The sequence below is a fragment of the Rhinopithecus roxellana genome, chromosome 2 (genome assembly GCF_007565055.1).
Source record: "Rhinopithecus roxellana isolate Shanxi Qingling chromosome 2, ASM756505v1, whole genome shotgun sequence".
Lineage (NCBI taxonomy): Eukaryota > Metazoa > Chordata > Mammalia > Primates > Cercopithecidae > Rhinopithecus > Rhinopithecus roxellana.
This window is the reverse complement of record NC_044550.1, coordinates 132030199-132045082: the sequence shown is the minus strand read 5'-3', so window position 1 is coordinate 132045082 and position 14884 is coordinate 132030199. Positions and strand designations below refer to the sequence as shown.

Genomic DNA, 14884 nt, shown 5'->3' with positions numbered 1-14884 from the left:
AAAGGGAAAGGCATCTCTGAGGGATCGCTGAGCTGACATAATCTCCTAAAACCATGCTGTCAGGTGGGCGACAAAGCAGGACAGGTGGGTGATTTCGTAGGAGAGTCGGGCCACGGGCCTGCGTGTTCTCTCTGTCCCCATAGTGCCGGAGTTCCTACGTGCTCCAGGCCCCAGGTTTGCATTGCACATAATTCTCAAGGTCTCATGGCAAGCTGCACCAGGGACACAGAGGGCGGGGATGCGGGGACCCTGCCCCCAGTGGACCAAGGACTCACTGCTGGACTCTAATCTGTCTAGATGTTTTTATGACTTGCAGAAATACCTCTACCTTGCCTGGGCCTGGAGCCACAGGAGACCCTGCAGAAGGTGAAGAATGTTCTGGAACAATGCAAGACCTGCCCAGGCTGCCCCCAGGAGCCAGCATCCTTGGGTCTCTGTGCGGCATCCAGCAACGTGAGCTTGCAGGACCCCGAGGAGCCCTCCTTCTGCTTGGAAGCTGAGGATGACTGGGAGGACCCAGAGGCCCTGAGCTCACTGCTGCTGTTCCTGAACACCCCCGGGTACAAGGCCAGCTTCCGTGGCCTGTACGACGTGGCGCTGCCATGGCTGAGCAGTGTGTTCTGCAGCTTTAGCGATGAGGAGGAGCTGACTGGGCGCCTGGCACTGGCCCGAGGGGCGGCTAAGAAAGCTGGCCTCCTCATGGCCCTGGCCAGGCTCTGCTTCCTCCTGGGGCGGCTGTGCAGCAGGAGACTCAAGCTGTCCCAGGCCCGAGTGTACTTTGAGGAAGCACTGGGGGCCCTGGAGGGCAGTTTCGGGGACCTGTTCCTGGTGGTGGCTGTGTACGCCAACCTGGCCAGCATTTACCGGAAGCAGAAGAACCGGGAGAAGTGTACACAGGTGGTTCCCAAAGCCATGGCCCTGCTCCTGGGGATGCCCAGCCACATCTGCAGCACTGAGGCGGAGGGGGAGCTCCTGCAGCTGGCGCTGCGGCAGGCGGTGGGTGGCCAGAGCCTGCAGGCCGAGGCCCGGGCCTGCTTCCTGCTGGCCAGGCACCACGTGCACCTCAAGCAGCCCGAGGAGGCCCTGCCCTTCCTAGAGCGGCTGCTGCTTTTGCACAGGGACTCGGGAGCCCCAGAGGCTGCGTGGCTCTCAGACTGCTACCTACTCCTGGCTGACATCTATAGCCGCAAGTGCCTGCCTCACCTGGTGCTGAGCTGTGTCAAGGTGGCCTCATTGAGGACACAGGACTCTCTGGCCGGCTCGCTGAGGAGCGTGAACCTGGTGCTCCAGAACGCCCTCCAGCCCCACAGCCTTCCCACCCAGACTTCCCACTACCTCAGGCGAGCGCTGGCCTCCCTAACCCCGGGCACAGGCCAGGCGCTGCGCGGCCTTCTCCACGCCAGCCTGGCCCAACTGTACAGCCATCATGGCTACCACGGCCCAGCCATCACCTTCATGACGCAGGCAGTGGAAGCCAGTGCTGTTGCCGGAGTCAGTGCCATCGTGGACCGCCTGGTGGCCCTGGCCTGGCTGCACGTGCTTCATGGGCAGAGCCCGGTGGCCCTGGACATCCTGCAGTCTGTCCAGGATGCAGTGGTGGCCAGCGAGGACCAGGAGGGTGTGATTGCCAACATGGTGGCTGTGGCTCTGAAGAGGACGGGCCGGACGAGGCAGGCAGCCGAGGGCTACTACCGTGCCCTACGGGCGGCTCGGGACCTGGGCCAGCGGAGGAACCAGGCAGTGGTGCTGGCCAACTTCGGGGCCCTGTGCCTGCACGCGGGTGCCAGCAGGCTGGCCCAGCACTACCTCCTGGAGGCCGTGCGGCTGTTCTCGAGACTGCCCTGCGGGGAGTGTGGCCGGGACTTCACCCACGTACTCCTGCAGCTGGGCCACCTCTGCACCCGCCAGGGCCCGGCCCAGCAGGGCAAGGGCTACTATGAGTGGGCCCTTCTGGTCGCCGTAGAGATGGGTCACGTGGAGAGTGAGTGCCCCAGTTCCTCCTGTGCGCCTTCTGGGGCCACTCGGGTCAGGGCACACCTAGGGTTTGTGATTCAGAAACAAGTGGTGGTTTTTCCACCATCGAAAGTGCTGAGTCGTGGCCAACAGCAGATGTTGGCAAGCGCCCTAGAGACAGGCGGTTCTCACACAGGGCCAGGCCCTCTGTGCCCTACTGGGGCAGCCAGCTCTTCCCGGTTTGCCCAGGGACCATCCTGCCTTGAGCACGGAAAGTCCTGCATGCTGGGAATCCCCAGACATAACCCTGGGATCAAGGCAGGCTCTGCTGAGCTCGGACTTGGGGCCCCTCCATGAACTAGGCCCTCAACGCCAGTTCTCGTGCCCGTATTATCTGCTTGGTATCTCAGCAGCCCTGTGCACCTGTCATCCCACTTCACAGAGGACACAGGGGCGGGTGATTGCCCAGAGTCGCAGAGCAGTTCATGCAAAAGCAGCTCGTTGTGCAGAGTGTGCCAGGCCCCACCCACATTTGGGGCTTGTGGGGTCCTCGGGTGGCAGGGGCTGAGCATGGGAATGTGAACTTCAGGCCAGAGAAGCCACAAAAGGGTGAGTGGCGTGATGGCGGGGCAGCACTTGGCCCCGGGTTAGGGAAGCCTCTTTAGTCTGGGACCAGAGGGTTGAGAGGATTTAGTCAAGTAATAGGTGGTGGGGGAGGGGCTGGTGGTGTAGCCTGTGTGAAGGCCCAGGGGTGAGCGAGTGGGGGTGAGTGAGCGGGGAAGAGTGGGGTGTGAGTGGTGGTGAGTGAGCGGGGGTGTGAGCGGGGATGAGTGGGGTATGAGTGGTCGTGAGTGAGCGGGGGTGTGATAGGGGTGAGTGAGTAGGGGTGAGTGAGCGGGAGTGTGAGCAGAGATGAGTGGGGTGTGAGCGGGGGTGAGTGAGCAGGGCTTATGCAGGGAAGTGCAGAGTTGGGAGTGGGTGGGTTGGGTGCTGGATGGTGAGAAGCTCTTCTGGAGAGCTACGCAGGGCCTGGGGCCTCAGGCTGTGGCTTGGCCTTTTCCCCAAGAGCACTGGGGAGCCATGGAGTGCTATAGAACAGTCACTGCAGACTGAGCAGTGAACGGACAGTAGGTGGGCAGGGCTGTCCGAAATCTAGGCCACAGAGGATAGGTGAGGAAGTTGAGTCCAGGGAAACGGCCGAGACAAGGGATACTGTTGTGAGTCCCCTCTGCCTTGCAGCGCTTTGTCCATCCTCCCAGGATGGATGTCATGGCATAGTGAGACCACTCAGAGGTGCCTCCTGTGGCCTGGCCCAGAGCCCCAGGGGCTGTGGCCAAATCTGCCCATTTCCCAGCACAGGCCTGGCCCCGGTCCCACACATCTGCCCAAGGAGGGGTGGGGGGTTCAGACCCAGGCTTCTTCCCTAGGGGCATTGTCTGACTGGAAGGAGACCCTCCAGGAACCCAGCGCCCCAGCCCCCACTGCAGCCTCCGGTGGCTCCTGGCACAATAGCCTGTGGCACCTCCTCCTACGAGGCCCTCCTCAGGGTGCTGGGGGATTCAGACTTGGAAATGCAGGCCAGGGAATGGGGATCATGCTTCCCTGTCTCCCCACCCTGCACTGAACGGTCAAGGAGACTGAGGGCGGGGCTGATACCCCACATGCTTACTTGGGGTCATTTTTGAGTCACTTTCGGTAGTTTGTGTCTTTCTAGGAGTTTGGCTGTTGTGTCTAGATGGTCTGATTTGTTGGTGTACAATTGTTCGTAGTGTTTTCATGGAATCCTTTTATTTCTGTCAGGTCGGCAATAATGTTTCCTCTTTCATTTCTGATTTTAGAAACTTGGGTTTGTAATTGTTTATTTATTTATTTTTATTAGAGATGGGGTCTCATCATGTTCCCCCAGGCTGGTATTGAATGCTGGCCTCAGCGATCCTTCCACCTCGGCCTCACAAAGCGCTGGGATGACAGGCGTGAGCCATGGTGCTCAGTCTCTGATTTGAGTCATTTGTGTCCTTTTTTCTTGGTCAGTCTGGTGAAAGATTTGTCAATTTTGTTATTATTTTCAAAAAACCCACTTTTGGTTCTGTTGACTATCCCTTTTGTTTTTCCATTCTCTGTATTTTTACTTCCCATTTCCACTCTCATGTTTATTATATTCTTCCTTTTGTTCACTTTGGGTTCACCACTTTGTTCACTTAGGTTTTTGATTTGCGATTTTTCTTCTTTCTTTGAATGTAGACATTTACAGTTATTAATTTCCCTTTTAGCACTGCCTTTGCTGCATCTTGGAATTTTTAATATGCTGTGCTTTTTTTTTTTTTTTTTTTTTTTTTTTTTTAAAGACAGAGTTTTGCTCTATTGCCCAGGCTGGGGTGCAGTGGTGCAATCTTGGCTCACTGCAACTTCTACCCAGGTTCAAGCCATTCTCATGCCTCAGCCTCCCGAGTAGCTGGGATTACAGACATGCACCAGCACGCCCAGCTAATTTTTGTATTTTTTTGTAGAGATGGGGTTTCACCGTGTTTCCCAGGCTGGTCTCAAACTCCTGGACTCAAGCGATCCTCCCGCCTCGGCCTCCCACAGTGCTGGGATGACAGGCATGAGCCACCGCGCTGGCCCGGGCTATGCATTTGTTTGCATTCTTCTCAAATTAGTTTTCAGTTTCCCTGACGGTCTCTTCTTTGACTCACTGGTTGTTTAGGAGTGTGTAATTTCCACATATTTTTGAGTTTCCCACTTTCCTTCACTCTTGATTTCCAGTTTTGTGCCAGTACAGCTGAAGAACACCTCTGCTTTGGTCTCAGTCCTTCTCCATTCACTGAGGCTCGTTTTGTGGCCTGGCACGTGGTCTGTCGTGGGGAATGTCCCGTGGGCGCTCGAGGGGACTGTGTATTCAGCTGTTGTTGGGTGATGTGTGTGACAGATGTCCATTTGGTGTACCTGGTTTCCGGTGTTAATCTCTGGAATGTTTTTGACACTAGAAAATCAGAAGCTTCCACCATTCCCAGCACCCTGGCTTTGGGAGAGGCCAGTGAGCCTGTGGGTTTGGAGCCTGGTTGCGTGAGAGAAGCATGTGTGGGAACGCCAGGGGCCAGCTTTGAACCCCATTCCCCCAACATGATGCCGTGTGTGGCAGACATGATGCTTGGCTTTGCTCTCTCAAGGTTCCATCTGCGACAGGGGCTACTTGTGCCCCTGGCCTCATCAGCTCAGACTGAAGGTGGCCCTGGTCCTCGCCAGAGGGGCTTTGTGAAACATAAATAGATGACCTGGTGCAGGGCCGAGCCTGGCCAGGACCTCGGCCCTGGGGGTTGTAAAGAAGGCCGGCCTCTACCATGAGCATCTGCACCAAGCTGTGCCCATGTCACGGTGTGCTCAGCGGCTGCCCTTGCACGGGTGCATGACCTGTCTGCGCTCAGGCTCCCCGCCTATGGGGCCCAGGCTTACAGAGGTGTGAAAGAGGCAAGCACAGCGCAGGGGCCTCCGAGCCCAGCCAGCCTCGCTTCGATGCTGGGAGGCTGACGTCTTCCTTTTTGTCTTCTGCCCAGGCCAGCTGCAGGCCGTCCAGCGGCTATGCTACTTCTACAGCGCTGTCATGCCCAGCGAGGCCCAGTGTGTCATCTACCATGAGCTCCAGCTCTCCCTGGCCCGCAAGGTGGCTGACAAGGTGCTGGAGGGGCAGCTCCTGGAGACCATCAGTCAGCTCTACCTGTCCCTGGGCACCGAGCGGTGAGGGCTGGCTTTGCAGTGGTGGGGGCGGGGAGGGGGGCAAGGGGGCGGGGGGACAGGGCAGGGAAGGGGGCACAGGGAAACTGGCCCAGGGCCCCAGCAGCCCCTCTCCTTGGGATCATTTGGTTCCTTGGCATCAGATGCTTTGAGCTGATGGGCCTGGGGTCGTCCCAGGGCTGCTGATGGCCCGTGAGTCCCAGCTTGAGTCTCCCTTGTTGGGTGACACGTCTTCCCATCCCTGCCTGCACACCTCCCCAAAGGTCATCTCAACCCCAGCAGAGGCAGTACGTGCATTCTGGGCTATTCTTCCTACTATAGTGGCTTTTGTCATCTGACCTCTGCGTGCCCCGAGTCTTCACTCCTGGCCTTCATCTGTCCCCTTAAATGTGACCACAGCAGCCACCTGTGGCTTCTTTCCCACAGAAGCCAGAGCCAGTTGTGTCACCTGCTTCCCTGGGGCAGGGTTTCAAGGTCTCATGTCCCATATGTGGCCCACTCGGCTTCCCCCGAGCATCCTGACCTGGTGGGGTAACCATGGCCCTGGCCACCCCACCCATAGGGCCCAGTGATATTGCTGCAGTCACACCCCCTCCAGTGTCGAACTTACTGAGAGAGCAGGGAAGGAGCCAGATTCCACGGAGACCCGGGAGACTGGCTCCAGTCTTGGCCTCAGTTTCACAGAAGGAAAATGGGCCAGTGTGCTAGAGCCATGCTTCTCACAGTGTGGTGCCTGGACCAGCAGAGCAGCATCCATGTCACCTAGGAGCTTGTGGCAAGTGGGAGTTCTATGGCCTGCCCCAAGCCTGTGGAGCTGGAAGCTCTGGGGGCAGGGCCAGCAAGCTAGACGGACAGGCCTCCGGGTGACTGTGATGCCTGCACACCTTGAGAACCATCGGCCTAGATAGCCTCTGAACACTAACGGCTCCTGGTGCATCTGGAGAAGACACAGGCCGTGTCTGGGAGGCAGGGGAGATGGACTAGCACACTCCTCCTGCCACAGGGCAGCATGATACTCGATTCCCTCAGAAGGATGTCCTTCTTCTTTTCCATGCCGTGTGTATTCACCCTGGCCCTCCCAGCAGCCTGGGAAGGGCAGAACACTGCACACACAAGAGGGCTGTTCCCAGTCCCCACATTCCAGATTCATCTGTCACCAGACCCACAGGAAGAGGCAGACTGGTTCCAGGAGGATGAGAGCCCTTGTTCTGACACCTGTGTCTGATTCCAGGGCCTACAAATCCGCTCTAGACTACACCAAACGAAGTCTGGGGATTTTCATTGACCTCCAGAAGAAAGAGAAGGAGGCTCATGCCTGGCTGCAAGCAGGGAAGATCTATTACATCCTGCGGCAGAGCGAGCTGGTGGACCTGTACATCCAGGTGAGTGGCAAGGGATGCAGGAGGGCCCCTGTGCTGTTCACTCTCTGACCATCCATCCATCCATTCATCCTTCCATCCATTCATCCTTCCATCATCTATTTACCTGTTCATCCTTCCATCCATCCATCCATCATCTATCCATGTCCATCCATCCATCCGTCATCCATCCATCCATCATCCATCCATCTGTCCATTCATCCATCCATCATTCATCCATCCTTTCGTCATCCATCTATTCACCCGTCTGTCCATCCATTCACCTGTCCATCCACCCATCCATTCATCCTTCCATCATCTATCTGTTTACCTGTTCATCCTTCCATCCATCCATTCATTCTTCCATCAGCTACCCATTCACCTGTGGGTCCTTCCATCCATCTATCCATCACCCATCCATCCATCCATCCTTCCTTCCATCATCCATCCACTCACCTGTTCGTCTTTCCATCCATCCATCCATCATCCATCCCTCTGTCCATCCATCCATCTATCATCCATCCATCCTTTTATCATCCATCCATTCACCTGTCCATCCATCCATTCACCTGTTCGTCCATCCATCCATCCTTCCATCTATCTTTCCATCATCCATCCAACTGTTCATCCTTCTATCCATCCATCATCCATCTATCCATCCATCCATCCGTCCATCCATCCGTCCATCATTCATCTATTCACCTGTTCGTCCATCCATTCACCTGTTCATCCATCCTTCCATTCATCTTTCCATTATCCATCCATTCAACTGTTCATCCTTCTATCCATCCAGCCATCTTCCATCCATCCATCATCCATCTATCCACCTGTCCATTCATCCATCATCCATCCTTTTATCATCCATCCATTCACCCAACCATCCATCCATTCACCTGTTCATCCATTCTTCCATCCATCCTTCCATCATCCATCCATTCACCTGTTTATTCTTCCATCCTTCCATCATCCATCCATCCATCATCCATCCATCCTTCCATCATCCATCCACTCGCCTGCTCATCCTTCCATCCATCCATCCTTCTATCATCCACCCATTCACCTGTTCCTCCTTCCATTCATCTATCCATCATCCATCCATCCATCCATCCATCCATCCATTCATCCATCCATTCATCCATCCATCATTCATCCATTCTTATTCATCCATTCACCCACCATCCATCCACCTGTTCATCTGTCCATCCATCCATCCATCCTTCCATCATCCATCCATTTACCTGTTCATCCTTCCATCCATCCATCATTCATCCATCCATCCATCCATGTATCTGTTCATCCATATATCCATCCATCCATTATCCATCCATCCTTCCATCATCCATCCACTCACCTTCCATCCTTCCATCTATCCATCATTCATCCATCCATCCATTCATCCATCCATCCATCCTTCCATCATCCATCCATCCTTCCATCATCCATCCATTCATCCTTCCATCCATCCATCATTCATCCATTCATCCATTTATCCATCTATCCATCCATCATCCATCCATCTGTCTATTCATCCATCATTCATCCATCCTTTTATCCATCCATTCACCTGTCTATCCATCCATTCACCTGTTTGTTCATCCATGTGTCCATTCATTCTTCCATCAACCATCCATTCATCTGTTCATCCTTCCATCCATCCATCCATTTATCCATTCATCCATCCATCCATCCATCATTCGTTCATCCTTCCATCTTGCATCCATTCACCTGTTCATCCTTCCATCCATCCATCATTCATCCATCCATCCATTTATCCATTCATCCATATATCCATCCATCCATCATCCATCCATCCTTCCATCATCCATCCACTCACCTCCTGTTCATCCTTCCATCCATCCATCATTCATCCATCTATCCATTTATCCATTCATCCATCCTTCCATCCTTCCATCATCCATCCATCCATCTGTTCATCCTTCCATCCATCCATCATCCATCCATCCATATATTTATCCATCCATCATCCATCCATCCATCATCCATCCATCTGTCCATTCATCCTTCCATCATTCATCCATCCTTTTATCATCCATCCATTCACCCATCTGTCAATCCATTCACCTGTTTGTCCATCTATCCGTCCATTCATCCTTCCATCATCCATCCATTCACCTGTTCATCCTTCCATCCATCCATCATCCATCCATCCATCCATCCATTTATCCATTCATCCATCCATCCATCATCTATCCATCCTTCCATCATCCATCCATTCACCTGATCATCCTTCCATCCATCCATCATCCATCCACCCATCCATTCATCCATCCATCCATCCATCCATCATCCATCCATCCTTCCATCATCCATCCTTTCACCCATCGATCCATTCACCTGTTCGTCCATCCATCCTTCATCCATCCACCCACCAATCTACCTATTAATCCATCCCTCCATTCATCTATCTGTCCATTTGTTTATCCATACATTTGTCTATCCACCCATCTATCCATATGTACATACATCATCTATCCTCCACCCATGCATACATACATACACACATCATTCCAACCACCCATCCATCCATCCATCCATCCACCCACCCACCCATCCATCCATCCATTCATCTGTCCAACCATCCATCTGTCCTTCCGTCCATCCATCCATCCATCCACCCATCCATGCATCCATCTATGCACACACCCATCCATCCATCCATGTGTCTATACTTCTGCTCATCCATTCATCCATCCATCCACTCATTCTTAAGCCACTGCTGAGCACCTGTTGTATGCTTTTTCCCTCCCTCCAACTGGTTCCCTCATATCCTCCCCCAGTGGCCAGCATCTTCTCCCTGAGGGCAGAGGCATGGCCCCTCACAGTGCCCAGCACCTGCTGGTATACAGCACATGCTCAAATAATGTGGCCACTAAGTTAACACACAGAAGAACTTGCTCCAAGCGACACGTGACACTTCTCCTTACAAAATGAATCTATCATAGCAGCTGTTTTCAGAGGCTTTCCCAAACACAGTGTGATCTGGAACAAATTGTGAAGCCCACGAGCCTGGTGAAGCTTTCATTATTGAGCACCTACTGTATACCTCCTTGAGCTGAGGAGAGGGATCAAGAGCTCATGGCCAAGAGGGGATCAGGCCCACTCACAAACACTGTTGATGTGCGGCCCTGAGCTGTGGCAGGGATGTGGCAACGCAGAAAGGAGCCAGGGGATGGGCTCCCAGCAATCTGGGGGCCACGGAGACTGGTTTGAGTGCAGGGGGAGTGGGCTAGGGCTAGCCCTGGTGGTAGAATTCACAGGTGTCGGGCTCCTGGGCTGCAGCTGCTCAGTCACCTCGTGGCACTCATGTGCATCAGTTCATTGTCCTCATGCCAGTGGTGGGGGTAGCCCTAATGCACAGGGTCTGAAAAATGCTTAGGTATACCTGCAGTGTGTGAGAGGAAGGAGGATGGTGAAGGTGGGCGTGGCCACCTTGCCAGGTGTGGGTCTTGAGGGAACTTCTGCCTCCTTTCAGGTGGCACAGAATGTGGCCCTGTACACAGGCGACCCCAACCTGGGGCTGGAGCTGTTTGAGGCAGCTGGAGACATCTTCTTCAATGGGGCCTGGGAGCGGGAGAAAGCCGTGTCCTTCTACCAGGTGAGCTGGCCTGTGGGCTGATGTGGGTTGGCCTCAGGGGGGGCACCTGGAGGGCTGAGGCACAGGTGTGGCAGGGCAGAGGCCTCCCACCTGGAGGCAGGGCCACCCATGTCCATGCTTAGTTTCCCAGTGGTCTCACCGGGAATGATACTGACCATGCCCCCTGCCTGGGACAAACGCTTGGGGCCTGGACATGGCAATGGCCCTACCCTTGTACCTGATGATCTCAAGCAACCATGAGCGGGAAGTCCTGTCCCCATCTTCCAGATGAGGAAACTGAGGCTCAGAGAGGCATAGGGACATGTCAGAGGACACACAGCATGTCAGTGCGAGGCCCAGGGCCAGGGCCCGGGTCTGCCTGCACCCCGAAGTGGGGACGGCTTCTCCCTTCCCCTGAGCTCACGGTGTGGCTCAGCCCTGGGCACAGATAAATGTGGTGTTTTTAGAGCAGAGAGGAGTGCTGGCTCCCCCCAGTCAGACCCCCGGTGCCCAGGTGGGAGAGGCTGGTCTGAGGCTGCCGGGTGTAGCTGGATAGGCCTCAGGTGACTCTTCAGCCCCCAACTTGGGTGTCTGAACCAGTGCGTTATCCCAGAGCACAGAGCTGTGTTGAGGTCCAGGGGTAGCTGGGGCATGGGAAGCTCCAAGCACATGTTCGAGCTCTGAGGAGGGCGCTGGGCAAGGTGGGTGCTGCGGGAAGCCTGACCCCACCTGCCTGTGTGGTAGGACCGGGCCCTGCCCCTGGCAGTGACTACGGGCAACCGCAAGGCGGAGCTGCGGCTGTGCAACAAGCTGGTGGCACTGCTGGCCACGCTGGAAGAGCCCCAGGAGGGCTTGGAGTTTGCCCACATGGCCCTAGCACTCAGCATCACTCTGGGTAAGTCCCCTGAGTCCCCGCCCTGCCAGGACCCACACTTTGCCAGAGCTGAGCCTCCAGGTCTGCAGGGCAGGAGCCGAAACAGCTGCGGGATTTTCCTGGTCTTTCCAGGCAGGCAGATGTGCCCAGCTGGCTTCCCCGTCCGTCCGTGGGGCACAGCCCGAGGTCTCTCACACAGTGCAGAGCTCCCTGCCTGGCTGAGCTCTGCTTCCTCTGCCTCTTCCCACTGCTGACCACAAGGGCCGCCCAGTGAGCCCTCTGCCTTCCAGACATGCTAGGCATCTCATTGGTCCCTGTATGTGCCAGACTGTGTGGCACATTCCCTTTCTCTTGTGCCCTTCCCACCCTCATCAACCACATGGCTCTCTGGCTGATGAAATCCCAGTTCCCCTTCCAGCAGCCTGCCCCTTAAGGCCGGGCATCCCCTGGTGCTGTGCCAGGGTTATCTGTCCTCCTCCAGAGACAGGGAGCCCTGGGCAGGCCGCATGCCCCAGTGCCTTGTGCCCCGGGGCCCAGTACACAGTAGGTGTGCAGCTGTTTGGGAATGCATTGAATGCAGGCTCCATGGCACTCGTCCTGAAAAGGGGAGGACATCAGAGACAGCCTAGGTGGGATTGTGCATCTGTGGGGGTCCTGGAGCTCAGGCATGTGGTGACTCCCCAGGGTAGGGGGCTCTGATCATGACACACCCAGGAGGAGTCGGATGTCACGTCTGTGGGTTGCCTGGAGCCCTGGTGCCCGGGAGCACCTGGACTGCATGGCTTTTGGGGTTTCCTGGTTAAAACCAGTGAGTAAAGGCAGGTGGCTATGTGTAGGCACAGAGCTGGGCCATCTAAGTCCGACTTTGCCAAAACCTCACAGTAGACGGGGTCAGGTCTTATTAGTTCTGCTTTGCAGATGAGAAAGTGAGTCTGGGAACCCGGAAAGGACTGGCCAGAGCTGCCTAGGTGACCACAGGTGCCTGGAGGCAAGCCAGGTGTTGCTCGGGGTCTGCATACCTGCTCCTGAGGGGCCTGTGCCCCGCCTGCCCCAGGGAGCCACGTCCTCACACCTGCCCCTTTGGCCTACACCCCAGGGGACCGGCTGAACGAGCGCGTGGCCTACCACCGGCTGGCTGCCCTGCACCACCGGCTGGGCCACAGCGAACTGGCGGAGCACTTCTACCTCAAGGCCCTGTCGCTCTGCAACTCGCCGCTGGAGTTCGACGAGGAGACCCTCTACTACGTGAAGGTGTACCTGGTGCTCGGTGACATCATCTTCTACGACCTGAAGGTGGGTGGAGAGGGGCAGGGCTTGGGGTGTTCCCGGCCCCCTTGGAGTGGGATCTCCACCCAGACCCCAGAGGCCTGGGTTCCAGCCTTCCTTAGGAATGGCCCAGTGGCCTCCCTGGAGCTCTGCACGTGGCTGGAGGAGCCGGCAAGGTTAGCAGATACAACCCAGCTCTCAAGCTGGCCAGGCCCCACCCTCAAGAACTCAGTCTCAGCCTGGGAGGCTGACACATGAGCGGGCAATGGTGGCCTCTGGGTAAAGAAGGGGGATTATAGTCAGGGGGGCCCTCCTGGAGGAGGTGACACCAAAGCTGAGTCTTGACAGTCAAGTGTCAAATTGCATTTAACTAAGAAAACAGGGTCGGGAGACATTTTGGAGGATGGCATCATCCTCACATTAAATCCACGTTGCAAGATCCAACCCAAATCCCAGCGCCTCCTCTAGGAAGCCTGCCCAGGGTGCCAGCCTGCACCGAGCAACTCCTTCCTGGAGTCCCGAGACACCTTGAATCTTCACATCACCCAGGAAGGGTGGGGTGGGACCAGTGTCTTACCATCCGTTTCACAGACAGGGGAATCCCAGCTCACGGCAGGTGCAGTGTGGGGGGCGGGGGTCCCAGCCAGCCAGGCTGAGGCCTTGCTGGGTCGGGTCTGTCTCGAGGGGAGGTGCTGGGACCTGTGCTCCCTCTGCCCCCAGCCCTGCAGGGGTGGACAGCTGGGACTGGCAGACTCGGACCTGGGGTGTCTCCACCCCTCTGCCCAGCAGGTGCCCGCCCCTCCTAGCATCGCACCGGCACCGCGTCAGTGCTCCTTATGGGCTGAGGGGCCAGGGCGCTCCAGTCCAGGGACCAAGATCTTGGGGGCCTTAGAACAACATGAGGAGCTGGGGCAGCCCTAAGACCCCGCCCCGTATCCCCCACCGCAGGCCTGGGGCTGCCCGGGAGGCCCCCGCCCAGTGCTGGCGACACCTGGTGGTCAAAAGCAGTCCCTGTGGCCTCCCAAGTCCCAGCCAGACAAGGAAAGGAGGTGCCAGGGGTCAGGCCCAGAGGGACACCACTCACTGCTCAGGGGCTCGCCTGGGACCCAGGGGACGGGCCTCCCAGAAGGGGCCTTTATCTGTCTTGGTCAAGCCTGCCGCCCACTCCACCTGCCCAGGAGGAAGGAAAGGGCCAAGTAGTACCTGAGAGGCCGAAGTCCACGGTTGGGGTCGAGGGGCAGAGACCTCCTTCACCGGCTTCCCATGCACAGCCCTGTGGGCCTCATGGTGACTATGCTGTCAGCCCAGGCCAGCTTCCCACAGGGAGGCCCCCTCGGAATTCCCCAAGGGCGGCTGTCTTTCCAAGGCCACACCCTCCTCCTTGTATAGGAGGCTCTGGACCCAGGGCCCAGAGGAGTGGGAGAGAAAGCTGGGCTGGATGGGGCCTGGAAGGCTGGCAGAGAGGCAGGGGTAAATGGACATCTTTGCCGATTGCCTCTAAAATGGGGTCCCCTTTGGTCTACATGTGAGAGTACCCTGGAATAGGGTGGATTAGGTGTGTCCTGGCTCAGCCTGCCACTCACTAGCTGCTGCACACACTACAGGCACATGGAAATGCACATGCAAATGCACACAGGCACACGCACATACAGGCACACACACAGGCACACGCACACACAGGCATGCACACACAGGCACGCACACAGGCACACGCACACTCAGGCACACAAACACAGAGGCACAGGCACACGCACAGGCACAGGCACACGCACACACAGGCACACACACAGGCACAGGCACACAAACACGCACAGGCACACACAGGTGCGCACACAGACCCACGCGCACACAGGCACACACACAGGGGCACACACACACAGGCACACACACACAGGCACACACACACAGGCACACACAGAGACATGCTTTGGCTGGCACCTTCCTGTTTCGTTGGGATGCCCCCACCCCTTCCGGAAGCCCTTGCCTCCCACCTTCGGCTGAGTCTGGGGCCTCCTGGGCCCCCCACAGGCTCCTGGGCTTCCCTCTGCCACAGCCCGGGCCACCCTGTGTGGTCAGTGTTCACTCCCAGGTCCCTCAGACTGGGAGCTG

General features: G+C 56.6%; 1 protein-coding gene across 1 annotated transcript in view; it reads left to right on the top strand.

Moving 5' to 3' along the window:
• SH3TC1 (SH3 domain and tetratricopeptide repeats 1) overlaps positions 1 to 14884 on the top strand; it is a 43884-nt gene that overhangs the window by 27729 nt on the left and 1271 nt on the right. The window contains 6 exon segments of the mRNA XM_030920280.1: positions 317 to 1981; positions 5505 to 5685; positions 6914 to 7064; positions 10534 to 10656; positions 11380 to 11530; positions 12606 to 12802. Coding sequence (XP_030776140.1) covers positions 317 to 1981; positions 5505 to 5685; positions 6914 to 7064; positions 10534 to 10656; positions 11380 to 11530; positions 12606 to 12802 — 2468 coding nt within the window.